The 26,333-nt window shown below is 44.0% G+C and overlaps 1 protein-coding gene across 4 annotated transcripts in view; it reads left to right on the top strand.

Moving 5' to 3' along the window:
* The window catches only part of LOC112218561 (myocyte-specific enhancer factor 2A), a 91,891-nt gene that overhangs the window by 38,592 nt on the left and 26,966 nt on the right, over nt 1–26,333 (top strand). For all 4 annotated transcript variants that reach the window (XM_024379449.2, XM_024379447.2, XM_024379450.2 and 1 more), the window contains exon 4: nt 10,954–11,157. In XM_024379449.2, coding sequence (XP_024235217.1) covers nt 10,954–11,157 — 204 coding nt within the window. The remainder of the gene's footprint in view (nt 1–10,953; nt 11,158–26,333) is intronic.

Raw genomic sequence — 26,333 nt, forward strand, 5'->3', positions numbered from 1 at the left:
GAAGTTCAAGATGACGGTCAATCACCCTCGGTCTGGGGCTCCATGCAAGATCTCACCTCGTGGGGCATCAATGATCATGAGGAAGGTGAGGGGTCAGCCCATAACTACACAGCAGGACCTGGTCAATGACCTGAAGAGAGCTGGGACCACAGTCTCAAAGAAAACCATTAGTAACGCACTACGCCATTATGGATTAAAATCCTGCAGCGCACGCAAGGTCCCCCTGCTCAAGCCAGTGCATGTCCAGGCCTGCCTGTTGTTTGCCAATGACCATCTGGATGATCCAGAGGAGGAATGGGAGAAGGTCATGTGGTCTGATGAGACAAAAATAGAGCTTTTTGGTCTAAAATCCACTCGCCGTGTTTGGAGGAAGAAGAAGGATGAGTAAAACCCCAAGAACACCATCCCAACCCTGAAGCATGGAGGTGGAAAACATCATTCTTTGGGGATGCTTTTCTGCAAAGTGGACAGGACGACTGCACCGTATTGAGGGGAGGATGGATGGGGCCATGTATCGCGAGATCTTGGCCAACAACCTCCTTCCCTCAGTAAGAGCATTGAAGATGGGTCGTGGCTAGGTCTTCCAGCATGACAACGACCCAAAACACACAGCCAGGGCAACTAAGGAGTGGCTCCGTAAGAAGCATTTCAAGGTCCTGGAGTGGCCTAGCCAGTCTCCAGACCTGAACGCAATAGAAAATCTTTGGAGGGAGCTGAAAGTCCGTATTGCCCAGCGACACCCCCGAAACCTGAAGTATCTGGAGATAGTCTGTATGGAGGAGTGGGCCAAAATCCCTGCTGCAGTGTGTGCAAACCTGGTCAAGAACTACAGGAAATATATGATCTCTGTAATTGCAAACAAAGGTTTCTGTACCAAATATTAAGTTCTACTTTTCTGATGTATCAAATACTTATGTCATGCAATAAAATGCAAATTAATTACTTAAAAATCATACAATGTGATTTTCTGGATTTTTGTTTTAGATTCCGTCTCTCACAGTTGAAGTGTACCTATGATAAAAAATTACAGACCTCTACATGCTTTGTAAGTAGGGAAACCTGCAAAATCGGCAGTGTATCAAATACTTGTTCTCCCCACTGTACATGACTGTATAGTCAAAGTGACTATGCATATATGATAAACAGAGAGTAGCAGCAGCGTAAAAGAGGGCTTGGGGGGGCACACAATGCAAATAGTCTGGGTAGCCATTTGATTACCTGTTCAGGAGTCTTATGGCTTGGGGGTAAAAACTGTTGAGAAGCCTTTTTGTCCTAGACTGATGCACTCCGTTACCACTTGCCATGCAGTAGAAGAGAGAACAGTCTATGATGGGCTGGTTGGGGTCTTTGACCATTTTTAGGGGCTTCCTCTGACACCGCCTGGTGTAGAGGTTCTGGATGGCAGGCACCCTAGCCCCAGTGATGTACTGGGCGGTACGCACTACCCTCCAAGCAATTGCCGTACCAGGCAGTGATGCAACCAGTCAGGATGCTCTCGATGTTGCAGCTGTAGAACCTTTTGAGGATCTGAGGACCCATGCCAAATCTTTTTAGTTTCCTGAGGGGGAATAAGTTTTGCCGTGCCCTCTTCACGACTGTCTTGGATGTTTGTACCATTCTAGTTTGTTGGTGATGTGGACACCAAGGAACTTGAAGCTCTCAACCTGCTCCATTACAGCCCCATCTATGAGAATGGGGGCGTGCTCAGTCCTCCTTTTCCTGTAGTCCACAATCATCTCCTTAGTCTTGGTTACTTTGAGGGATAAGTTGTCATTCTGGCACCACCAGGGTAATATGGTGTTGAACACTGAGCTGTAGTCAATTAATAGCATTCTCACATGATGCGTCTTACCATAGAGATCCATCATTTACAAAATCACACTGATTGGTCTAAGGGTGCGCTGCATCATTCGTGGGGGACGACATGTTTACCGTTGCCTTGATTTTTTCACAATACGATTTTGAAATGTCACACTTCTACATCTCCCAGAATGGTTATCAGAAGAGCCCAGGCGCTGCCATTACTCTTCTATGAGAATAGGGCACACTGTGAAAACACTGGGAGTGCTGCTACAATAAAACTTCACCATGATAATGTGATGTGTGTGTATCTTCTCTCTATGGACCATGAAGCACACAGTCCCCTTTCCCTGGGGTGTGCTCCTAACCAAGGGGGAATGGCCATTAGCATTCTGGCTCATTATCAGAAGACAGTTAGAATCTTTTTCCGCATGGCCAGCAATCCGTATTCATAGCATTAATGGGGAATAACGGCATATTTCTAAAATGTCACTATGTTTCTAAACCCCTCTGACTTGTTGTAGGACTGTCTGTCAAAGTGTGCACCTTTCTCACTTGGAGCTTGGTCACAGGGTTACACAGCCCCCCACTCACTACAGCGCAAATATGCAGAAAATATACACGTTTTGTCACAGCGAAAAAATACTACATTCGGGAAGTCCAGTCGATTGTGAGATATGGCATATACATTTTATATGATACATTTGGGTCTCGGGTTCACATTTTTACATTTTCTGAGATCTCTAGCCAAGCAAAGAGGAAATAGCAGTCAGCTCATGCAACAACACACAGGAGGGTCTCCTCATAAGCACAACACACCGGCCGTTTTCAATATAGCCTACAGACTTTAGCACATCACCCAACACAACACGCCTTTTACTATATTGTCAGAAGCATCATCAGACCTTGGTAGTAGTCTATTTCATTCGTTTTTCAATGCACCGGAAACCAAGCAGAAAATGTTGGCCTCTAAAGATGGCATCGTAGCCACACAAATACACTATAAGGTCAAGGTCATTGTCAGCCTCCTGAGTGGCGCAGTGGTCTAAGATACTGCATCGCAGTACCACTATAGAGTCTGGGTTCGAGTCCAGGCTCTGTCGCAGCCGGCTGTGACTGGGAGACCCATGGGGCGGTGCACAATTAGCCCAGCGTCATCCGGGTTAGGGAGGGTTTGGCCGGCAGGGATGTCCTTAGCAGCTCCAGCGGTGGGCCGGGTGCAGTGCACGCTGACACCGTCGCCAGGTGTACGGTGTTTCCTCCAACACATTGGTGTGGCTGGCATCTGGGTTAAGTGGGCATTGTGTCACAAAGCAGTGCTGCCTGGTTGGTTTGTGTTTTGGAGGACTTACGGCTCTCGACATTCGCCTCTCCCGCCTCTCCCTCCTTGCTTGGCAGAGGTCTCAGAAAAGGTCAAATTGTGAACCCGTGACCCAACTTTATCACATAAAATGTATATGCCATATCTCACAATCGATTGGACTTCCAGAATGTAGTAATTTCTGTGACAGGATGTTTATATTTTTCGTAGATTTGCATTATTCCACAAAGTCCTATCTAGCGCTGCAGTGAGAGTGGGGGGCTGCATAACCTGGTGACGTAGCTTTCGCTCTAGCTCTACCTCGCTCTACCTTGCTCTACCTTGCTCTAGCTCTACCTTGCTCTAGCTCTACCTCGCTCTAGCTCTACCTCACTCTAGCTCTACCTCGCTCTCCCACTTTGACAGACAGTCCAATAATGCGTCAGAGGGGTTTAGGAGCATAGAAACATTTTTGAAATTTGCCGTAATTCCTAATTAAATAGTGTGGTAATACAGGACGCTGCACGGGGACAGCAGCAGGGGTGTTCTCCTAACATCAACACTGGAAGTGCTCTGGAAGGGTTGTTGACCTTTCACGCTTTATGGCAGAAAGATTAGCCTCAAGAGCCCATGCAGAGCTCAGGCAGAGCTCAGGCAGAGCCCATGCAGAGCTCAGGCAGAGCTCAGGCAGAGCCCATGCAGAGCTCAGGCAGAGCTCAGGCAGAGCCCATGCAGAGCTCAGGCAGAGCCCATGCAGAGCTCAGGCAGAGCTCAGGCAGAGCCCAGGCAGAGCTCAGGCAGAGCCCAGGCAGAGCTCAGGCAGAGCCCATGCAGAGCTCAGGCAGAGCCCATGCAGAGCTCAGGCAGAGCTCAGAGCCCATGCAGAGCTCATGCAGAGCCAGGCAGAGCCCATGCAGAGCTCAGGCAGAGCCCATGCAGAGCTCAGGCAGAGCTCAGGCAGAGCCCATGCAGAGCCCATGCAGAGCTCAGGCAGAGCTCAGGCAGAGCCCATGCAGAGCTCAGGCAGAGCCCATGCAGAGCTCAGGCAGAGCCCATGCAGAGCTCAGGCAGAGCCCATGCAGAGCTCAGGCAGAGCTCAGGCAGAGCCCATGCAGAGCTCAGGCAGAGCCCATGCAGAGCTCAGGCAGAGCCCATGCAGAGCTCAGGCAGAGCCAATGCAGAGCTCAGGCAGAGCCCATGCAGAGCTCCGGCAGAGCCCATGCAGAGCTGCGGCAGAGCCCATGCAGAGCTCAGGCAGAGCCCATGCAGAGCTCAGGCAGAGCCCATGCAGAGCTCAGGCAGAGCCCATGCAGAGCTGCGGCAGAGCCCATGCAGAGCTCAGGCAGAGCCCATGCAGAGCTCAGGCAGAGCCCATGCAGAGCTCAGGCAGAGCCCATGCAGAGCTCAGGCAGAGCATGTAAACTATGTCATTTCTAGGAAGTTTCTTGCTTTCCTTTGGATTGACTCATCTGTCAATTCTCTAAAATGTATTAATAACCAAATCACTTTTTCATGAATAGATTTCATGAACTTAGAATTATTTTATGATGCTCACCCTAGGTCCCCCCCCCCCCTTTGGTTCTACTGCGTTCCTTCTCTTCATACTCTAGGTGTATGAAAGATGGCGGCTGAGGTCCTGTCAGGTAGAAACCTCAGCTCAGCCAGTCTCACTGAGCAGAACAGCCTGCCTGACATACTAATTGCAAACCTGTGTAAACGATGAATTCTATAATGGAGCTCGACAACAGAATCACTATGGATGGATCAATCCTCAGCTCAGCCCAGCCACTTGATTTACCCAAGTGCACCACCCTACAATTAATACTCCAAATGATAACACACACCTGTCTCATTTAGAGAATCTGGCTGAATAATTCAAGAGTAGGGGAATGTTCTGAGATGATTCCCTGAGGGGGAATCTGATTTAATAATATAATTTGCCTCACATGACCTGACGAGAAGTGCCTTTCAAACAGAGAAACTCTCTGCTGTGGCCTGATTGTGTTGTGATTGTTATGTTGTACTAGGAGACAAAGACTATGTGAGAGGCCATGGAGGAGACGGTGGGGCTTTTTAGTAGCAGCGTGTGCTGGGGACTCCCTCCCAGTGAAAGGACATTGGAAGGTACAGAGTGACCTTGTTTTGTGGTGGCTCAGTTGGTAGAGCACAGTGCTTGCAAAGGCAGTGTTGTGGGTTCGATTCCCACGGGGGACCAGTTATGATAAAGTATGAAAATGTTTGCACTCACTACTGTAAGAAAAAAGTGTGACTGGCTGTGTCTGGCCCAGGGAACGCTACGTAGTTAGCTCCTCGTGTCTAATGACGTCCTCTGGATGCCATTAAGCAGGCTCACTGGGGGTAATTGCCCAAGTCATTAAAAGTTTGATGATTTTTCTGCTGGGTGGAGGGTTGCCTGCCCTTGCTGTGGGCACAGTGCTGCTCTCTCTTTCCCTCTCTCTCTCTCTCTCTCTCTCTCTCTCTCTCTCTCTCTCTCTCTCTCTCTCTCTCTCTCTCTCCCCCTCTCCCTCTCCCTCTCTCACCAGGGAGCAGCAGAGCACATCTCTATTTTTCATCTCTTTCTCTCCCCACTCTGAAACTCTGAAAGCTCCAGGGCCAACTCCATTATTTATTTAACAGGTAAAAACCTTGTTGGTAGAGAATGGAGAGGGAATAAAGGAAGGTGAAGTGGTGGAAAACAGGGGAGGCTAGGTGGAGTGCATCTATGACGCATGTTTGAAAAAATATAATGTTTAACTGCCTTACAAATGAGAGGGTAGCAGCTATATGTGAAACAGGAAAAATTATGTTTTGTTTTCCAATGGTGAAGTATTAGCAAGAGGTTAGTGAGGGAAGTATAATGGTCTGCTCCTGTTGTCAGATTGAAAAGCAGAGCCAATGAGATTATTCAACCTTTTCTACCCATCAGGACAGACAGACCGTTATGAATTTAATGATTCAAATTACAACCAATAAGGAATGATAATTACATTATTTTCTAGCACCAGTCCTCTCACCGGCTCAGCCGAGTAAACTCTATACATCCAGTATCAATATAGACCTATCAGAGGAGGTTGGAGTGGTGGGCTCATTTCTTGTGGTCTAATGGGAAGGATTGTCCACTTAGGTTCCAAGGTCAAGCCCAGCTGGTGGGTCAGGCCTCTTGATCCTGCGGGGGTCCATTGGCACAGGGGTCCTGGAGCTGTCCATCCTCCCTGTGAGAGCTGATCCAGCCAGACAGGACAGGAGGGAAGGCCTTGTGCCTAGTACTGTACAGCCAAGGAGCCAGGGGGCCTGGGTCACTCTCCCAGCTGGTGTCAGGGCACACATGCACTGCAGCCAACCAAGCCTACCTATCCTTCCACACCCTTGTCTGCCATGGAGACCATTAGAGTGGACATGGAGTTCCATCTCCCTTTTCCCTCAATGGCTCGGCATCACCTCTATCACCCCAAAGCCAGCCCTGATGGCCTGTTTGTCATGTTGACTCCTGGAAATTGATAGACCCGACGAGTGACAGGTCCCTCCATCATTGTCATTCTCTGGAGACAGGATCATTTGGTATTCAGTTCATATCATGGCAGAGCAAGATGACCATGCACTCAGCTTGATCTCTGGCAACAAATGCTATACAGTATAGTAGTTCTACACATAAAACCACCACTTGACCAAGCTAAACATTCTATTGAACATCCTCTTCGTTCATCTTCCCACATTTAATTACTGACTACAGTTGTCAATGGAGAATTTCGGAAGCACAATGCCTGAGGCATGCAGTTCATAGATAGGATGAGGGGTGGAGACCTGAAGGAAAAGTAGTTGGAGAAAGTTTTCTATGAGAGCAGAATTAGCACCCCCAGCTCGTCACTAGCAGTGAGAGAGAATCTGAAAAGGTCAAGGTTTTCAGCCAGGCGCACAATCAGGTGAGAAATGCTAATATAATTACTGTCTCTCTGCTAGGCATTGTGTGGCTTATTATAATGACCTTATCAAAGGCTGCAGAAAGTTGGAGAAATGGATCCATTTTATATTTAGAGTTTAAAATAGTTGAGTCATTTGTTTTTTCTATATTTGCAGTTGATTGCTTGGCAGAGGATAACAGTAGCACACTAGTAACTTGTGGTACCCTAAAGTAGTTTGTTCCACATGATTTACAGTGGATTCTCCTTTCGCTGTCACTGTCATTGCACGAATTAGACGGTACATTAACTAAACATAATCATTACTCTTGAAGCACCATCCAAATTCTTGAGGAACCCATAGAATGGTGCCTATGTGTGTGGGTGTCTTTGACGCGGTGAGCAATAGAAAACCCTGCCTACAGACTAGCCCACGTGACCTCAAGCATGTCTGTGGTTTTCCACTGTCTCACCAGGCAGTCACCCCATAGAGGACAGTGGGTGGGGGGTGTCAACCCAAAGGCCCACGCCTCAGCAAAGACTCAACTCTGCGGTGTAGGCTACTGATAGTCATGACACAAAGGGCTTGGTCTCGCTGCATCTAAGAGCTTTTTTATGATGAAAATATACCTTGTTGTACATTAGTATGAAGCACAGTATGTGGACATATTATTTGCCATGTCTGTATTCTCTTCTTTGATCAGGGCATACAGAACAGAAACCATGTCAGACATGCGTCCTACAGTGTGTCCAGTCAGTGCAAGGATACAGACAGTACAATAGAATAGGGAACACGCCTCTTTAAGGGTAAGCAGCTGTCTCTGCAGGGGCAATGCGGAACGAAGCAGGGTCTCTGTGCTCCTCTGGGTGAAATGAAGCAGGAGCCTAGGTCAGCACAGCACTGTGGCCCTGCTCTTCCACTCAGCACACCGAGAGCCAGCCCAGCCAGGTGGAACAAAGTCCCAGCTCACCAGTTCAGTTCATTCACCCAGTGTTAGCTTCCTGCTTCCTGCTGAAAGGTAATGCTCCCTCCCTCCATGGCTTAGCTTAGCAGACATACTCATCTGCTAAAATGCAGTCCATTTGTTAATCATTTCCCCACATGACAGTAGGTGCTTTCCAGCCGATTAAACAAACAAGTAAGCAAGCAAGCAGCTCTGAGAAGGAGTGTGAGTCAAGGGAGGTCATTGTCAGGTGGTTTGACCTGTCACACACAGGTCCATTAACCTGCACCAGGAGCTACTGTAGCCTACTGTACTGTGTTTATAGTCAGGTCTGATGAGAACGGAGTGGGGAATGGTCCTCTGTGGACCAAGGATACAAAGACTGCACATACCCTTGTCTGCCCTCATGGAGCGTATTACCACCACAGCACAAATAAGCACCATGACATGCACAAAACCAATATATAGAGGAGTTGCTCTCCAGCAGGACTCGTATACATCCATATGTCAAACTTACTGTGAATGCAGATGTTTTTACATCAATATCAAATCTGGGTAACAATTAATAGGCAATTACAAACATTTTCTACATCATTTTCATTATCTCCAGTACATTACCAGTGTTTACATATGTGAAAATGGCGCACTATGTTTTGTAGAAAAAAATCTAAAGTAAGAAAGTTCAACCTGATGACATCATCAAAAGCCAAAGCGGTGATTTTGAAACACTATGAGATTCACAGTGACGTGGGGAGCAAGACAATACATTCCGTTTTGCTGGAAACTTGTTGCAGGTTTTGAAAATCATTTTCGTACTTTTAGTCCTACCCTGTCACGTACAAGCATTGTTTAGGACCGTTCTTATCTATTTAACCACAGACCATAGAAACATACCGTTTTCACATATGTAGACACTCGTATGGTGCTGTAGATAATGTATATGAGGTTGAAAAGTGGTGGAACTCTCTTTCATTGGTCTATTAACTAATTAACTAATTTACTGCAATGTCTGTGATGTCACCAGGCAAGCCCAAACTCCACGCATGCAAAACTGCTCATTAGGGCCTCCCGAGTGGCGTGGCGTTCTAAGGCACTGCATCGCAGTGCTAGATGCGTTACTGCATTTTCTGGTTTGATACCGGGCTGTGCCTCAGCCGGCCCCTGACCGGGAGACCCATGAGGCGACTCACAATTGGCCCAGCGTCGTCCGGGTTAGGGGAGGGTTTGGCCGGCTGGGTTGTCCTTGTCTCTTCGTGCTCTAGCGACTCCTGTGGCGGGCTGGGAACAGAGCACACTGACACAGTCTCCAGGTGTACAGTGTTTCATCTGACACATTGGTGCCACTGGCTTCTGGGTTAAGTGAGCAGATCGTCTTGACCTTCGCCTCTCCCGAGTCTGTACAGGAGTTGCAGGGATGGGACAAGTCTGTAACTAATAATTGGGGAGAAAAGGGGGTAAAATAATAAAAACAATATTACAATTATAATAATAAAAAACCTGCTCATTAGAAGGTCCTGTGTAGATTGTATTTTCAACCAGCAACTGTCAGGAAATAACACTTATCAGACTTTTTCACACTTTTACAGTGTTAGTTTCATCAGCTGTTGTACAATATGATACAAAACACAGGAAAAACAGAATTTCGACGGCACTGGGCCTTTAACATGTTCTAAGACTTCCAACTCATACTATTAAAATATGTCATTTTAGGGAATGTCATTCTGGTATTTGGTTTTGTCATCATGACCACACCTGACATGGGAGCAGTGACTGTCAAATTACATGTGGAATGGGTCTGTGTGTCTCCCAGATTTATAATGGACCTGTGTAATTACCTGTAGTGTGGAACATTTGAAATTCATTTTTCACAGTTGGAGTGACCCCACTGTCTGAGTGGAGACAGATAAGCTATGCAACTCATAGGACTATATTGCATTATGCCATTTTAAATGAGGGTAGCCGCAAGCTGTGACCAATTAAAGTTGAACAAAGCCAGCTCATCTGCTCAGCTCCTCTTAGTAGGTCAGTGAAATTGGCAGAAGTGAATACAGACACATTCACTCTCCTTTGGCCTGAAGCACAGCTTTCACTGGCATATCCATAGCATAGCTCTCAGTGTACTGTAACTGAATGCACTTTACATGACGCACACTGTGAGGATGATAAGCTTGCATAAATGCTATTGAGGAGGTGTTTCACATAAACAACATTACAGAACAGCTTGTACGTTCTCCTTGTTTCCCTGTTTGCCCGGATCAGGTTTTACAATGAAAGAGGGTCATAGCATACAGTACTGCAAAGGCAATAACGCAGTGTTACATAATGACATGTGTATCAGGTACAGGAAACCACAGAGACAGAGCTGAGAGATGCAGGACAGAAAGTCTGCAGAGAGGGTTAGGTGTCAGTACCACTGGAGTGATGCATGACCTGCAGTCCCGTCTGTGGGCTCGTGTTACAGGCAGAGTGATGCATGACCTACAGTCCCGCCTGTGGGCTCGTGTTACAGGCAGAATGATGAATGACCTACAGTCCCGTCTGTGGGCTCGTGTTACAGGCAGAGTGATGCAGGGGCCGTACATGGAGTCAGGAGCTAATGCAATGTACGGATTCCTGTTCCCAATGCCCTGATTCAGCTTACTGAACCGCTACATGACTTTACACTGCCTGACCTCTGGCCTGCTAACCAGTCACACCAGCCTCATATCCTCACTGTAGTTTTCCTAAAGGGATACACTTATGACTTGTGTATTATGAGAGATGGAGATAGGAAAGTGTCTTATTTTTAGTTCTGAAACGTTGCAGCTGCAGCCTGACCCCTTATCGAAGCAGTAAAAACACCCTCAGGCTGCCGTTCAACATCATTTCCAATTCTGTTTAAGCACCGTCTTTTATACATGCATACTAAATTCTGTGTGGATTTATTTATGCATATTTTCTGGATTTGAATAGTAATTTTTGAATCTGATTTTGTTCTGTGTGTAACTGATGATGTTGGTCTGTGTCTCCTCAGGTTACCTTCACGAAGAGGAAGTTTGGGCTAATGAAGAAGGCCTATGAGCTCAGCGTTCTATGTGACTGTGAGATAGCCCTGATCATATTCAACAGCTCAAACAAACTGTTTCAGTATGCGAGCACAGACATGGACAAGGTCCTGCTCAAATACACTGAGTACAACGAGCCCCACGAGAGCAGAACTAACTCTGACATTGTCGAGGTGAGTGGCTTCACATTTTCACTGTGCCATGGCAGGAAAACCATGTATATGCTTATGTTGGAAAAATACACTGTTTGGTCAATGGAAACTGAAGGGCCGGTAACAGTTTCCTTTTAGTTACCAGTCAGGCAGAGGACGTCTGCAGCCTCTGATAAGCTATGAGAGATGAGTTCAGCACAGGCCTACACTCAGTAGCTGTCCAAACAGTATGGAAACCCTGTTTCCCCCAGATACTGTACTGTAGATACATGCATGGGTGAATGGCAGAATTATTATACCACCATTTACGACAAAAAGTCTTTAAATGTTAGGTTTCATTACACAGCATTGTGTAGTGAACATACTTTAGAGATTCATATTGGCTCTAAGAGTGTTGGAGAGAATTCCGGCAGCACTTGGTCTTTCTGGCAGCTAGTATCCGTCTACATGCCCAAACACTCACAGAAGAAGAAGAACCCACTTGTTATGCCAGCCTACCTAATCTGTCGGCCAAGAGCATCACTGAAAAGAAAATGGGGGTGATTATGTGATCCTTCTGGATACAAATACCTCTTACTGACGTACTCGTGGTTTTTCAACCTATTCAGAAACTGTTTTCTGAAGCTGGTGTCTTAATTCGTCACTAAAGGCCTTTGCAGACTGTAAGATTTTAGACGTTTTATGCCACGATTTTGTGCCAGGTGTGCAAAGCTCTTAGAGACTTACCCAGAAAGACTCACAGCTGTAATTGCTGCCAACGGTGATTCTATCAGGTATTGACTTTGGGGGTTGAATACTTATCTAATCAAGATATATTTAAGCAATAAGGCCCAAAGGGGTGTGGTATATGGCCAATATACCACGGCCAAGGGCTGTTCTTAAGCACAAACCCCGAGGTGCCTTATTGCTATTATAAACTGGTTACTAACGTAATTAGAGCAGTAAAATACATGTTTTGTCTTACCCGTGGTATACGATCTGAGATACCACAGCTGTCAGCCAATCAGCATTCAGGGCTCGAACCACCCAGTTTATAATAGTGTTTAATTTTCCATTAATTAATAGAAACAATATATAATTTTTCTTCCATTTTGACATTACAGAGTCATTTTTATAGATCGTCGACAAAAATTACAATTAAATACATTTTCATCCCACTTTATAATACAACAAAATGTGAAAAAAAATGCAAGATGTGGGAATAGTTTCTGAAGGCACTGTACCTTATTATTACTCTGTCCGACAAAGAGACATCAGGAGTTTAACCACTGTGGTGGGCTAAATCAGGGTTTCTTGATAGTCTTAAACAAATCTACTTTGAAACAAAAGTATACACCTCACACACATGGTTATGGGCTTAAAAAAAGAGGACACCTGTACCATGTCAGATATAGAGTTGAAATGTATTCAATTTTGAGTTTGTATCCCAATATTATTCTTTATATACATCACAGAAGAAATATAACAAAACCATTTGACATAGAAACACCTAATTATCTGCGTGTATTATGAAATTATGAAAAATATGAATAACATTCCACCTATGAGGCCACTAGTCATTTGACTGCAGGAAAGGGATACAGAGTATGTATGATACATAAATTCCAAGAATCCCATGTTTTTAAAATTATTTCACTTAGCATCCAATAGCATGAAAGGAGTCAGCTGTGCCTGGTATATTTTATTCATGGTACTGCTGCTAGTAAATTACCTGCTTGGCAGAGCTGCAAAACAGTGCTCTGGCATCCAGCAGCCTCAGTCCCCCACCAGGGGCCCTGATCTCTCTCCCTCTGAGCTAAGCAGGGTCTCACCTGCATTAAAAATACATGGACACACTCCACAATTATGTAAAAGTGACCCTATGATTGTTTTCTGCCGTGACTCGGGAGTCCTTCTTGGATTCATCAGGACCAAAGCACAACAACTAAAACTGTTTCTCACAGATGGAAGAGGATCCATCATTTGCTCTTAATAAACAGGCGTTTCCTTTTTGTAGAGATTCCCGTACAGATTCTACAGTACGGTAGTGTATGCCTTTTGCCATTGTAGTTTATTGATGTATATGTTAGCTGTATCTTGTAAATGTCATGTACTGTACTCTGCAGGGCACACAGTGTCATCTCTAGGGGGCACTGCCACTAACTGAAGTGTAGTGTGTAGTACAAGCTGGTGGCGATCTGTTCATGTCCCTCATAGCCCCTCTAGCCACTCGCAAGGATTCTGCCCTGCTCTTGCAGCGCGATCGAAAGGGGAGAACAATGCAGCGTTGTCCCTGCTCACTCGGCCAGCATCTGTGCAGATATGTGCAAATCCCTCTAACCCTGCTGGCTATGTGGCCAAGGTTCAGAAGTGAAGAAGCAGAGCAGAAGTAACCAGGCCTGTCCAGGCTCCAATTCTGAACATTTCCACACTACCCACCATTCACTGTTCCAAAAAGTGCTGCGGCACAAGAGCAAATGTCAGAGCCGTCAGATAGAGCTCAGTGTCTGCTGTGGGCTTATCTGATCTAGCCCAGGCTGTTGGCTGCATCCTGTTGTGAAGTGTTTATATAGAGAAAGCCAGGTGGCGTCTTCAATAAAAGACAAATTAAATGTTCAGAATGTCCTTTCGTTCTTACAGAACACAGAGATTGCCAATAGATTTATCATTAAAACACGGACGATCCTTTTGAAATAACAAAAGCACAAATTGTATTTTATGCCATGATCTGAATGTCTATCTGTCTGCTGCTTCCCTATCTGGGTGTAGTCAGTGTCATTGGGATATAGACTGCACGCCGAATGAAGCAATAGTTCCCTTCTTAGCGTAAATGGGTGAGAGAAGCACAGAATGGGTCTATAATGGATAGATCTCACTCCCTCCCTCTCTGTGTCTTTCACTTTCTCTCTCTCTCTCCCTCTGTCACAGGAGGTTGGTGGCACCTTAATTGGGGAGGACGGACTCGTGGTAATGGCTGGAGTGGAATAAGTGGAATGGTATCAAATACATCAAACACATGGTTTCAATGTGTTTGATGCCATTCCATTTACTCTGTTCCAGACATCATTATGAGCCGTCCTCCCCTCAGCAGCCTCCACTGGTCTCTGTAGTGATGTGTCTCACATGGAGACACTCACCCTGACACTCCTCTAAATGTAGAAATTGCATTAAACTGATAATTGCCACACAGTCATTTGCTCACCTGCCTTGCAGGTGAGCAAATGAGGCCAAGCAAATCCTTTCTGAGTTTTCATTGGGCAGCATACGTTCCAATTCCATGTGCGAAGCCAAATCAAAGGTCACATTCCTGCTCAGTAGTACCATCTGTAGATAAAGGCTGGGCCTTGCAGTGTGGGAGAGCAATTGCCGTGTTTTCCTCAGATGGAGACATGCCTGGGGCACAGTTTGATAACCCAGTGGAGGGCTATGGATTTTGTCTCAAACTTGGCTCGCTGTGGAGACCAGAGCAGCAGGCTGAGATCGCTGTGCCTGAGCATAAATGTGTGTGCGGTGTGTGTGGTGGTCTGAACTGCAGCAACACTCCGGGCGACAGGTGAACTGTTGCATGAAATCTCCCTTTGTGGATCACGTCCACTTCTCCGTCTGATTACAAGTCTCCCTGTTCCCATCTGATCTCATCTGCGTCTCACCTTTCAAAGACCCGGCTCTCAGAGCAACCTTTTATTTACTGAGTAGCTATGCTGGATGGATTGATGTACTGTTTCCTTTCCTCAGAGGTTAGGGCAAGCCTGTCTGGGTCTCTAAGGACTTTATAGAACATATATTGCCAGAGAAAACGTCATTCCTTGCCATGCCGTTTTCCTGTGCTGAGTGAACACAGGGGCAAGTAGAGAAGAAAAGCTTGCCTTTACAGGATCATTTTAGTTTCTGGTACCCTTTCTTTACTAGCAGTTTGCAGTGAGAAACCTGTGAACCTTTTATCTGAGAATCTGTATTAAGGCTGATGTACAGAGGATAGATCAAATGCATTTCAACTGGATCAATATCACTGTGATAAAGAAACAGACAGACCAGCTTGCATATGTCATACTACCCTGTATAGTAGATCACTGCTGTTCATGTCTGGATTTGGGTGCTGTCCTACAGTGTTGTTGTGTTTATTATTGAATTCTATTTGTACCTCAAATGAAAATGCTGCTGTAGGTAATTAAAATAATCAAATCATCCCTTCTCCTCTTCCTCCCCAACTAATGAAATCTTCCTTTAGCTATTCTATAACCTTCTACTGCAACTCTGAATACAGACTCCTCACTGTCTAGCTGCAATTCCCTGGAATCAACTTCACAGGAATGTCCATCTGTGCTTTTCTTTAGAGCATTTCAACACAATTACGTTTTGCAGCAATGCTTGGATTAATCAAGTTTGCATTTAAACGAAATTGACATTGACTGAACACATTTAAAGTAATCTCATAAAATAGGGGATGTGGATATAATTGCATGGGATTATACAGCTGTACTAGTTTAAACACAACTGGTAGGCTACACTTTAGTCCAGGCTAGTAATAATGTCCTTAATCAAATTTGGAACTGCAGTTTTACTCAAATAGCTGCCTGGGCTTGTAAAGAGCCGGACTACACTTTTTTTGTTTGTCTTTTTACATGCCCGTCTTGTGGAGTAAGTGTAACGGGATTCTTCCATGAAGGAGAGGAGGACCAAAATGCAGCGTGGTTGAAATTCATGTTTGTTTTTAATAAGAAAACTATACATGAATAAACTACCAAAACAACAAACGTGTAAACCCGAAACAGTCCCGTGTGGAACAAACACTGACACAGGAGACAATCACCCACAAAACCCAACACCAAACAGGCTACCTAAATATGGTTCCCAATCAGAGACAATGACTAACACCTGCCTCTGATTGAGAACCATATCAGGCCAAACACAGAAACAGACAAACTAGACACACAACATAGAATGCCCACTCAGATCACACCCTGACCAAACAAAACATAGAAACATACAAAGCAAACTATGGTCAGGGTGTGACAGTAAGTAAGAGCAGTCATATGCAAATTCACCTTTATCTCCCAGCGACATTAGGGAGGCCATCTTTGTTAAATGTGCTTTTGGAAATGAATAATTTGTCATTGTTGAGTGTTCTTAAGGTAAACAACTCATTCAGTGAAAGAATGAGCGTATAAATGACTCTAGATTTATTAGTATTGTTACTTTCAATGATCATCTATTATGATGAATGGCACTCACCATTCAGAATGATAATCCAAAGATATATGTAAATCCTGACCATTTCATAATGTCAGGTCTATTGGGCCTGCTATTCTCTTTCCTCCACTACGTTTCATTTAAATCACTCCGCTCTTTCACCACTAAGCCTGCTTATAGTAACCACATTGGCCATTGGCAGTGGATCATAAAACAAATGCCATTGCATATAGAAATGACTATTTAAAATATAGAAAAGAGCTATAAAAAGCAGTGGTCCCAGGATTTGAGACAGGGGCTGTTTATGTTGTCAATCAAATCCAGTACAGTGATTAAGACTCATCTCTGTCTTAATGAATGCAAATTGGCACATCTGCTATGGTGGGCTAGCCGTCCAGACTGTTCAATTTGCCTGATTGATCAATTATCTTCCTCCCGGTGCTTCTGCGGAGAACGTGAATGTGAAGAAAACTGTCTGCACAGAAAGAGCGAGAGGAAGAGAGGGAAAGGAAAGCCTCTGTTTCAAACCCTTCACTCTACCCATCAAAATACAGATGCTTTATTTGATTAGGCAAAAATCATGATGGAAATTCTTTCATTTTATTATAGTGGAACTATCAATTTAACGATGTAGTCCTCAAATAGACAAAAATACGTTGCTCACTTTGACTCTTGGCACTTGACAAGATGTATTCCTTTCATTTATGGGGATGAATCATGCTTCTCAGGCAGTGGACACCAGACACCTTGCAACGGCATGACATGCTATGTATTTATGCCCGACAACTGCACTTCAATGGCCCACATAATGCAGTGCTGATATGATGGAAACATTCGTCCTTTCATTTTAGTTTATCTCTCCAATCCAAGTAACCACACCAAGGCTTCCCAGGTAATACTTGTATACACACAACTGTTCCTGAAATGCAGGAATCAATCATAGAAATGAATAGTTGAAAAAGCGTTCTACTGTGAGATGGTGCTAGTCTTTGTTGAATATTATGACCATACTCTTGTTGACTTAGGCTTAGTGAGTAAGCACATTGTAATAAACATCAAACGCCTAGTGGCTCCCTCTGTGGAGCATCAGAGACAGATTCAGGCTTGTGTATCTATAGTTGTGACATTCCAAGATAATGGGGACAGTCACATGAGGCTCTGGCTGGCACAGAGAGAAGCTGTCACCACTCCTGAATTCTCTCATACAAATCATTCCTCCAGAGGGCTGGCTCTCTGGAACAAATAATAACAGTAATACAAATAATAATAATAATATTAACAACAATCAAAGCTATATACAGGTGTGGCCAGATCCGGAGGACACGAGAACAGAAATAGCAGAGGTCCTTGAAGGCGTTCCTGAACAGCACTGCCTTGAGCTGTGTCTTAAAGGAGGCCAGAGACTCTGCAGCCCTAATAGTGTCTGGAAGAGACTCAGCCCTAATAGTGTCTGGAAGTGTGTTCCACAGCCGTGGAGCCGTGCAACTGAAAGCCTTGTTGCCCATAGTGTTTAGTCTGCTGCGGGGCTGACAAGGGGGACAGACATGGAGGAGTGAAGGGTGCGTGTGGGGCAGGAGGGTAGAATGAGGTCAGACAGGCACTTGGGTCCAGAGTTGTGGATAGCTTGGTAGGTGTGAAACAGGATTTTGTAGTCGATGTTCAGTAGAAAGTAGTGCATACAATGAAGTCTGCTGTAAACATGCACCTAACAGTATTTGTCTCAATAAAACAAGACAAAGGTGTAAAAAATCCAAGCTTCAGTCTAAATTGAATACTTAGTTTCAATTTCAGACATTTTGTGTGAGTCATGAACAGTCAGTAATCACCATACTGTATCATATTATGACACAGTGTTGCATCCCAGGAGAACATAGAGCTGCCGTGTACTGAGGAGATTCCCCTGCCTTAAAGTTACTGGCATCACACGGATCATGGCACTTACAGATGTAGGATCTTCATTTGATCATTTGATCACTCTTTTGCCGCAGAGAATTTTCCCACCCAGCAGGAAATTCAAACTTGTAGTGTATTTGAGATTTTAAAAGGCTTCTAAAGTTTGAACTGTCAGACTTGATTTGCCCTGACGAAAAGTGTATCACCCCCTACAAAAATGTCTATTATAATCCACATAATAATGATAATTTCCTGTTGCTGCAGGATTTTTTCCTGCTGTAGCAAACTGGCTCAAATTAAGATCCCACATATGTACCTCACGCTCCAGTGATGTCACTGACTCGCCCAATCCTGGATGATTAACCAAGTTTGAAAGATTAATCTAAAAGGGGTCAGGGGCCTAATTTATGTTTGATATGCACAGATGACAACACAAAAGACAATATTACATTTTAATTGGCAAGTGCTTAACGTAGCGACTTGACTTTGGGTTGGCCAGTGCCCAGAATCCCTCTGTGGTCCACTAAAGCCTTGTTTGACATTTGAGATGGCTGAAGGGTACGCATAGTTAGCTGCACTGGCTCGTCTGCGTAAGGTCGCTTGGAGGGAGAATCTAAAAGCCCACTTTCCCTAATTAACACATGTTTTTACTAAACTTTATTCTACATACAATGTCCACACTATACATCAGGGTTACACTGCCTGCAAAGTGATATAATCTGGCAAGATTTCAGAACGCATTGGGCAGTACTCTCTTCCTCAGTTTAAGCATACAGTATATCTAACAAAGTAATTTAGGCAGTCTGAGCAGCCTTTTTATCTTTATAGTACCATCATTTAATTTGATATGTTCCCATAAGTTGTACTTCATCATATGTTGTGACTAGTTTACCTCATGGTCTAAATTCCTCATCTGTTTTCTTCAGCAGCACCTTCTCATCCTTACTGCTATGCAGCTACAGCTCTCTCTCTGAGCATCCATGATATTAGAAATACACCTTAAGCTCAGTTAAATGTTAGTTCTATTGACATAGATGTATTAAAGTAGATTCAGGGCATTCTGATACACCAGCCGATCCCAACTTTAATATTCCAGCAGAAAAACAAATATGTACTTTTGGGCTCTCAAGCTTTATTAAAATGACATTAATTTGCTTTCCCCTTCACTTTTATAACCTATGATACATGAAATAATTTCTACCTATGCCTGGTTTGTATAATTATATCCATAGAGGGGGTTTGGTAGAGTACTATGCATGGTGAGATATATTAACTGTAATATTTAGTATCTGATAAGCTGTATTGGCGACTTTATCTCAGAAGCCATCTCTGTATTGATATATTTGTCGCAACAGGATTCTTTATGGGATTGGTCTGTAGTGAGTAGGATATGAATAGAAGTGTCAATTTCTCCCCATACATTCATACTATAAAGACTGAGGCCGTCAGTGTCTGGGAACGTGCTCTGCAAATGTGACTTGAAATGGAAATGCAAGGGTCAGACCTGAACATGTATTTAGGCTTATCTTTAATAATTTTTTTTATTTTGTTCTAATATTCATATTTAGGTAATGGATTTGATTTGAAAAACGAAGCAAAGGGCTATTTACCTACATCTCTGCTGTCTGTATCCAGTTCAGTACAGGTGCTTGAGTGTTGCTGTTGCTGTGTATTCCAGGAAAGTCCTTTAAAGGTGCAATCCAGGATCTTAAGCACTTACAAATTCGTAATAAACTGTATTATACAAAATGCAAAAATACAGTGATCTCCAAAAGTATTGGGTAGGTGACAAATGTTTTGGCTCTGTACTCCAGCACTTTGAATTTGATACAATGACTAGAAGGTTAACGTGCAGTACTCTTTGTACACAGTCCCCCCATTTTAGGGGAGCAAAAGTATTGGGTCAAATTCACTCATATGTTTATTAAAGTAGTCAAAAGTGTAGTATTTGGTCCCATATTCCAAGCACACAATGACTACATCAAGCTTGTGACTCTACCAACTTGTTGGAGCCATTTTCTGTTTGTTTTAGTTGTGTTTCAGATGATTTTGTGTCCAATAGAAACAAAGGGTAAATAATGTAGTGTCATTTTGGAGCCACTTTTATTGTAAATAAGAATAGAATGTTTCTAAATACGTCTACAGTAATGTGGATGCTACTATGATTACGGATAATCCTGAATGAATTTTGAATAATGATGAGTGAGAATTACAGACGCACAAATATCATATCCCAAAGACATCCTAATAAAATACCAAATACCAATACATGCTAACCTCTCCCTATTACAATAACAGGGGAGGTTAGCATGTCTTGGGGGGTATGCTATTTACGCCCCTGTAACTTAGTCACCAGTTTTGGCTCGTGAGCGAGCACTACATTCAAAACTGCTGTCTGAAATGATACAAAACCGTTGAAGCATCACTTTAACCTGTACAATCAGTCTGCACCATCAAAACAAACACAGTATTCTGAGCAGGCCAATGAGCACAGGCATATATATAAGCACCTATAAATAAACAAGGAATCACGAATGTATAACTTGAAAGCAGAAATAGCAGCACTATCTTTGCATAAAAGACCAGATAAAACACTTGTGATATATTTTTGTTGATTGTGGTTTCAGGAAATATGCTTGGCACTGCAATCCTCTTTCACCCGAGTCATTTCATCTGCCTCCACATGTGACTAGGGAGCGATACTAATACGTTCACTCTGATTTACAGTAACACACACTGTACTTTATCACTACACGATGAAAGAATGGCACACAAACACTACTCCATTTTACTTCCAGTGTCAAGTTGTTGGTCAGGCTTTGTTGTACAAATGTTTTCTGTCATACTCTGAAAGAAGCCAAGCTCGTCTTGTCATATATTTTTACATCGTTTGATACATTTTTCGGATTTCTTCTTTGTAGTTCTAGATAACAGAACCGTTACCCTTTCGCATGTACTGAGGTGCAGTACACATGTTGGTTGAAAAGCCTTCCTTTGCATGGCTGAGTGAAGGAGTGCTAATGGTTTTGTAGCCAGTCTCCTGCTGGGTTTCAAAGTGCACCTCTTTATAGGACAAGGACTCCTTTTCCTCTGGGCTTTCACTAGAAACAGGGTCACCACTGTCTTCGGAGTTTTTTTCTTCCATGAAAAAAACAATAGTGATAATTTGTATGTAAGTCTTTCATAGAACATCCTATTTCAGTCCACATTTATGTAACAAACTGTGAATGGACTATGATTGTCTCTTCTCCCTCACGTTCACTGTGACTTGGTTGCTGTGGAAACCCATGTTAGTGTTTGAGAAAAACAGAGGACATGAACAGTGAAATCTTCCTCAGTTTATCACAACCAGCAGAGTCTCCAATGAAGTGTGAGAGTGTGTGCATGTGTGTTTGTTAGCCATTTGCCCCTGTTCGTCAACAAAGCCTCTGCACTCTTCACTTTGATGCTTGTTACCAGGTTACAGCCAATAGTTTTTTGTTTTCGGGCACATGTCGTGCTTCATTGACGTCAGAGTTTTTCTCCATCCTTCCCTCTCAAGTGTGATACGTATTTTTCATTTCAAAACTAGGTCTTCTTGGAGAGGGTGGAATAAAAGGAGAGAGAACAACAGCCATGGCGGTCCCCGGTAAACATTACTCTCCAATGACACTAATGAGCCATGCTCTAATCTCAAGTGCTGAAGCTCTGCACTCGCAGCTTTGTACAAATAACACTCACGCTCATTCACAAAGGGAAAAAAAGAGAGATGACACACGAGTACATGTTTTTTAGACTGAATGACAAATTACACAGCATTCGGGCTCTTTTTGTTATATATATAACATTTTCCTTCTGCTGCTCATCTGAGTAGGATTTGTATTATGTTGCTTCTTTGTCATGTACTGTGTCCGTAGCTTAGGGAAAGGCGCTGTGTGATTGAAAGGTGTTACTAGTGTTTCAGTGGTTTATGTCCTCAGACATGTTTGTGATATAACCACTGATGGTTTTGTTGCTGTTAAACTCTCTTGTGTTAGAACTGGTTGGTGTGGGTGCAGTTCACTTCTTGAACCCAGTCTTGGGGCAAGTGAGACAGATCCTAACCTGTCCCTAGGTTACCTGGCACCTGGCAGGGGGACAGAGCCCGCTGGGCTGGATTACCTGGCTCATCATGGCCTGAGTCTGAGCAACAGCATGAGCAGCAGCATCTTACACAAGCAACACTACACAGACCTGAATATAGAATATAGTCTAATGATATAGTATAATATAGTATAGATTGCATTTTGATTGCTGTTACAGTGCTATTGGGGTTGTTAATTGGATTCATACTGACTTTCCTTTTTCCTTTTTAAAACGTTTGAATTATTTGTGTACTTATTTGTCATTTTACTGCATTGTTAGGAGCTAGTAGTATAAGCATTCCGCTTATAGCGTTCCGATATAACATCTGCTAAACTGTGTACGTGACCAATAAACTTTGATTTGATTTGAAAAAGAAAGCAATCATTTGCACCTTATTACATGTCGACCAACACTTCATTTATGAATCCACAAAGTGAGAAAGATTGAAAACTTTCTGTCAGGAAAAGGAACAAGGCATAGAAAATGACAAAATGAGTGTTCAACCTAATTATTACACATATACTGAACAAAACTATAAATACAACACACAACCATTTCAAAGATTTTACAGTTCATATAAAGAAAATAGTCCATTTAAATAAATAAACGAGTTCCTAATCTATAGATTTCACATGACTGGGCAACGGCGTAGCCACGGGTGGGCCTGGGAGGAAATAGGCCTATCCACTTGGGAGCCGAGCCCAGCCAGTCAGAATGAGGTTTTCTCAACAAAAGGTCTTTATTACAGACAGAAATACTCCTCAGATCCCGCAGGTGAAGAAGTCAGATGTTGAGGTCCTGGGGTGGCGTGGTTACACGTGGTCTGTGGTTGTGAGGCTGGTTGGACGTACGGCCAAATTCTCTAAAACAACATTGGAGTCAGCTTATGGTAGAGAAATTAACATTCAATTCTCTGACAACAACTCTGGTGGACATTCCTGCAGTCATCATGCCAAATGCGTGCTCCCTCAAAACTTGAGACATCTGTGGCATTGTGTTGTGTGACAAAACTGCACATTATAGAGTGTTGTTTTATTGTCCCGAGTACAAGGTGCACATGTGTAATGATCATGCTGTTTAGTCAGCTTCTTGATATGCCACACCAGTCAGGTGGATGGATTATCTTGGCAAAGGAAATGCTCACTAACAGGGATGTAAACAAATATTTTTGTGCGTATAGAACATTTTGGGGATTTTCTTCTCAGCTCATGAAACATGGGATCAACAATTTACATGTTGCGTTTTACATTTTTGTTCAGTATAAAACAATGCATAATACGTTGCATTGCATTCTAACAAGTCTCACACCCAGCCCTTTGCTAATGCTAACACCAGAGCTCATCCCTAGCCCTTTGCTAATGCTAACACCAGAGCTCACCCGAGCCCTTTGCTAATGCTAACACCAGAGCTCATCCCTAGCCCTTTGCTAATGCTAACGCCAGAGCTCACCCCCAGCCCTTTGCTAATGCTAACGCCAGAGCTCACCCCCAGCCCTTTGCTAATGCTAACACCAGAGCTCATCCCTAGCCCTTTGCTAATGCTAACGCCAGAGCTCACCCCCAGCCCTTTGCTAATGCTAACACCAGAGCTCATCCCTAGCCCTTTGCTAATGCTAACGCCAGAGCTCACCCCCAGCCCTTTGCTAATGCTAACGCCAGAGCTCACCCCCAGCCCTTTGCTAATGCTAACACCAGAGCTCATCCCTAGGCATCAAACCGTGGCTAATGGAATATTTCTATGATCCTATTGATTCAACTTGAGATCGTGAGGGAGAAAGCATCTCCAACACTCAAATACATGATTGAATGTAATAACTGTAACACCAGGAATGAAGACCTTTACTAATACAATTCTTTGCTCTCTACCTCATTGTTCTGGCAAATGTTTGTGGATTACATTTAGCTGACATCATCCCATAAACACTTGAATGATCTCAACATTGCCATGATATATGATTCCTTTGTGTTTTACTTTATTAAAATGTCTTAAGTGATGTATTGTTTAGTTTCTAGAGGCATATGGCACTGATTAACTGGCACAGGCCTACCATGGCGTATGGTAAAACTCTTTGTAAAGCAAGGCCTAACTTGTAATGAAAAGAATTCATTACATGCAGCTCAGTGGCAACATGCAACACCATGTTCAGAGAATAACCACTTCATTATTCTTTCAGGTTCATATAGGAACAGCCAGATTGACAACCTTAACAGACACGTCATAAACGTCAGAATATGTAAAATAGGTCACACATGAGCTGCCCTAATTTGGTTTGAACTACTTTAATGACAGACATGCCACCATTAGAGCGCCTTGGTGCCCGCTGTGTAGTGCAGAGCTGACATGAGAGACCACAGTGACCAGAATGGACAGAGAGACAACCACGAGCCCACCCCAATGGGTAGTGTGAGACGCCCCACCCCTCCCCTCTGCCCAGGGGCGAGGGCAGAGCAGAGTTACTTGGAAGGAGGAGGGTGTGGGGGTTAGCTGGCATCATACCACCCTCCCCGACTAGCCTGCCTGAGTGAGGAGGGGGTGTCAGGGAGGGAGGAAGGGCTGCTGATTGATGAGGCCAGGTCTGTGGTCTGGGTATAGAGTGTTGCAGAACAGACGTCCTGCTGGCACATCCTGCCCTTTCCCTCCGCTGTGCGCCCCCAGCCCTCCGTGCCCACACCAGCCCTCCACACCCGCCTTATCGGAACTCCTAATTGTCCTTATGAATATTTTAGAAGCGAGCAGGAATGGGAGTTGAGGGCGGGGGTACGGTTTCAAGGGCTCTGACAGCTAATGATCCACTCTGGGGGTACAGGGAGGAAGAGATGGAGAGAGAGAGAGAGAGACAGAGAGACAGACAGGGAAAGAGACAGGGAGGGAGAGGCGGAGAGAGAGACAGGGAGAGAGACAGGGAAAGAGACAAAGAGAGAGACAGAGAGAGAGACAGAGAGAGACAGGGAGAGAAAGACAGGGAGAGAAAGACAGAGAGAGAGACAGGGAGACAGACAGGGAGGGAGAGACGGAGAGAGACCGGGAGGGAGACAGGGAGGGAGACAGGGAGAAAGACAGGGAGAAAGACAGGGAGAGAGACAGGGAGAAAGACAGCGAGAGAGAGAGAGAGAGAGAGAGGGAGACAGTGAGGGAGGTCGGGAGGGGAAGATGTGAACTTAGTGAATGGTTATTTACTTAAATTGTATACCTTTTTACACCTTTTTATGTTGAATGTAATCTATTTTCATCTAAAATATACCCACATGGTGCTCTATAGATGTCTAGAGCTAGTTGGATGTAATGGAGCGTGTTCGTCTCATTTGTTCCCAATCTTTTAAAGATGTAGATAATGATGACTTTGAGATGCCTTTATCCTCAATTTGGACTTCAATTCCCAGTTGGCAAAATTTTCTGAAAATATCCAAGCCGCTGATTGAAAGTGTGTTCTCTTTGACTGTGGCAACTAATATCTTTGTCGCGTCCATCAATCAACAGTCTCTGAGCAGCTGTCTCTCTGAGGGAAAAGTATTGCTCGCTGCAGTGCAATGGATTCTTATTCAATAATATAGCGGCTATATTTATCAAAGTGATAATCTAGCCGGTCAACCACAGTAATTATCTGCTTTATTGTATATTGAGCTGAGACGGAGGCTTTCTCTTCCCTGTCTGCCTCCTTTAGACACACGCAGACCACTGCTCAGTTAGGCTCACTCTCCTTTTATATGTCTGCATGTGTTAGTCTTTTTGGTGTGTCAGCTTGGAACTAACTGTTGTCTCGCCATTGTCCTGTTTTTGGAGGGGATTGGATTACAGACTGTATATTGTTTCCCAAACAGCTGCAGACCGATAATAATAACCAAACAAAATGCAGTCCGTCCCATCCAACTGAGAAGGAGGCCCTGCTGCTATATTTCCTCTGATTTGAGGAGTCAGACAATGGTCTGACAGAGAGGTCATATCCTGATATCACTTAGATCACTGATGATGTGGAATGGTCATGAGATTGAACCAGATATGTCTGGGAATCAAAACCACTTTCCTTATCTAGC

Source organism: Oncorhynchus tshawytscha, linkage group LG19, assembly GCF_018296145.1.
Source record: "Oncorhynchus tshawytscha isolate Ot180627B linkage group LG19, Otsh_v2.0, whole genome shotgun sequence".
Lineage (NCBI taxonomy): Eukaryota > Metazoa > Chordata > Actinopteri > Salmoniformes > Salmonidae > Oncorhynchus > Oncorhynchus tshawytscha.